Source organism: Cibotium barometz, chromosome 37, assembly GCF_041138505.1.
Source record: "Cibotium barometz isolate CiBa-2024 chromosome 37, ASM4113850v1, whole genome shotgun sequence".
Classification (NCBI taxonomy): Eukaryota; Viridiplantae; Streptophyta; class Polypodiopsida; order Cyatheales; family Cibotiaceae; genus Cibotium; species Cibotium barometz.
Genome location: NC_141082.1, coordinates 43,574,404 through 43,577,002, shown reverse-complemented (window position 1 = coordinate 43,577,002; position 2,599 = coordinate 43,574,404). Strand labels below are relative to the sequence as shown.

Sequence of the window (2,599 nt, the reverse complement as noted above, 5' to 3'; positions counted from 1 at the left end):
ACACATGCATACCCAAACTAACTAATCGTTAATAAACATGGACAAAACACATATATAACAAATATGAAACGAAACACAGACATAATAGACACAATAGACAGACAACAAAGTGAGACCCAGATAAAGTTATAAAGGAGTCCACCCACAATATGAAACGAAACACAGACACAATAGACAGACAACAAAGTGAGACCCAGATAAAGTTATAAAGGAGTCCACCCACATAGTGAGCATGGTACCATGCACAAACCCTGCTAACCAAGATCGCATGACCACTAGCACGACAGCATGCAACCCCACTCCCCTCATAACCAGAACATAGAGAAGATACAACAATAGGAAGATAAAGAAGATACAACAAAGAGAGAGGAAAAAATCGCATGTTACCTTCATGCAACCTATCAAAGACCTCGAGCAAGTAGCATATAACCCAACCAAACCCTAGGTTGAGGGAACCATATATAGAGACCTAGCTAGCACAAGCACGAGCATGACTAGGTTGAGCAAACCACAGATGCCCATGACATGCAAAATGGTGCCTCGAAAAGAGGAGCGCATGTCTCCTCATTAGTAGTCTGCTCCCCTTCCATGCAACCAACTACAACAGCACAAGGACATAGGCCAAGCGAATGACAGACTCCAAGGGGGACAAGCCAACTCATCAATGCTAACCAAAACTACATGACCCACAACATGCAGCTCTAATCAATACTATAACCAAGACCGCATGACTGAGCATACAACCCCACTCTCCTTATAACGAGAACATACAACAATGGAAGATAGACTCAGATACAACAACAGGAGATTAAAAAACAACATGCTACCCTCCATGCAACCTGATAGAAGACCATGAGCAATAGCACTATACAACACAACCGAACACTAGCATCATACACCGTAGGTTGAGAGAACCATATAGAGGCCTATAAGCACAAGCATGAGCACAAGGTAGGCCGAGCGAATCACAGATGCCTATGACATACATGGCAGACCATATAGAGGCCTAGCAAGTATGAGCACAAGCACGAGATAGGCAGAGCGAACCACATAGACACCTACGACATGTACGACGGTGCCTCTAAAAGGGAAGCCCACTCCCCCTCGTTATCGCATAGAAGAAGTTGGGGTCATAAAAGAAAAAAAAGATATTGGGGTCCTCTTTTTTTAAACAATCAAGAAACTTTAGACGGCGTGAACATTGTACGAACTCTTAACATGCCTTTATAAGATAATAAGCTGTTAGCTAAGATACACTAAGCACGATTGAATCCTTTCATGATGGCCATTGTTTTTTTTAAAATCACAAAGCCTTTACTATAATTGGGTTAAGTCTTTACTATAATTGGAAATAAGTCATGGGTTAAGAAAGTTTGAAAAGAAGAGAAATCGTCCTCTTTTCCAGAGCAACCTTTAATCTTTTGCAATTACTTGTACAATCCAGTCGATAATGTCAGCAATTCATGCAAGACGTTCATGGCTCTATCCCACGAGCACCAAGAGGGCGTAGAGGATGCCAGGGATGTAGCCAAAGACGGTGAGCATCGAGCAAATCCGAAATTCTGGCTGGAATGACCACCACCACCACCACCACCACCACCACCACCACCACCGCCCACAATCTCAACGTAAGCAAATACAGCGAGCAAGCTAGCTAAACACTAAATTCACTAAACCCGTCTTTAATCGCGATGCTCTGCGTACCTGGATTCCATATCTGAGAAACACTGCGAGGGGTGGTACGAGGATGGCCAATAGAAATTCGACACAGGTAAGGCTAGCCATCATAGAATACCAAAACAAGCACAAGCTGCTGTAATTGCAGTTGATGAGCCGACGCGCCTTCTGCACGCAGCTTCATTTTATACCAAAACAAGCGCAGGATGGGTGCAGCACTATTTGCATGATACCCTCCAGCTTGCGTGTTCGAGCTCAATCGCGGACGCGCATTCGGCATGGCCGCTGCGCCAAGCACATCACCACAATCGTGCGTTCATCGATTACCTAGAATCACAAGGAACTCTAAACCCTTCACACTCTAGAAAATTGTATTCTAATAAGTAGTAATTCCGAGTTAAAAATCAGCATGCTTTAGCTCTCTAACTTCTACTTTTAAATAGTAAAAATACAATGTTTACATAGTAAAAGAATTATTTTTTGCTATATATTAATGCTCTCTATAATAAATCAAGTCTTAAGTAGTAAATTACAAGTGGTTTTCTAGGTAGGATAAGCAATTTAACTAGTAATTATTTTTAAAACAGACTTTAAAGGCTTCTATACAATAGCAAAATACATTGTCTAAAGTGATGTTTTTTTCTACCTACTTTGTCCTCTCCTTTATAGTAAAGTACATTCTCCATTTTTCCTTCTTAATGTAGCCTGAGATTCACCTTTGATCTAAGAAATTTCGAGAAGTTTCCCATTTCCTGTGTGTGCAGAGAGTTTTCTCAGACTAGGAAATGTGGTTATGGCCTAGGAAATTCTAATATATTTCCTATATAGATATGGATGTATTCACACATGATGACTAGTGCACTTAGTTGAAGGGCACTTGCATAGAGTTCACAGTTGCTTGTGTATCATCATTAATATAATA

The 2,599-nt window shown here is 41.1% G+C and overlaps 1 protein-coding gene across 1 annotated transcript; it reads right to left on the bottom strand.

Annotated features, from left to right (window-relative positions):
- Window positions 1-1,482: 1,482 nt before the first annotated feature.
- On the bottom strand, window positions 1,483-1,785 carry LOC147617294 (low temperature-induced protein lt101.2-like). Its single transcript, XM_086776380.1, has 2 exons — window positions 1,705-1,785; window positions 1,483-1,566 (listed from the first exon to the last, which is right to left on the bottom strand). The coding sequence occupies exons 1-2, from the start codon at window positions 1,783-1,785 to the stop codon at window positions 1,483-1,485; spliced, it is 165 nt and encodes a 54-aa protein (XP_086632506.1).
- Between the last annotated feature and the right edge of the window lie 814 nt (window positions 1,786-2,599).

Bases quoted from the DNA above. Each gene is read 5' to 3' on its own strand.
- LOC147617294 (XM_086776380.1), bottom strand. From the start codon at position 1,785: ATGGCTAGCCTTACCTGTGTCGAATTTCTATTGGCCATCCTCGTACCA. The intron at 1,567-1,704 runs GTACGCAGAGCA...TGGTCATTCCAG, and splicing joins TTCTCAGATATGGAATCCAG to CCAGAATTTCGGATTTGCTC.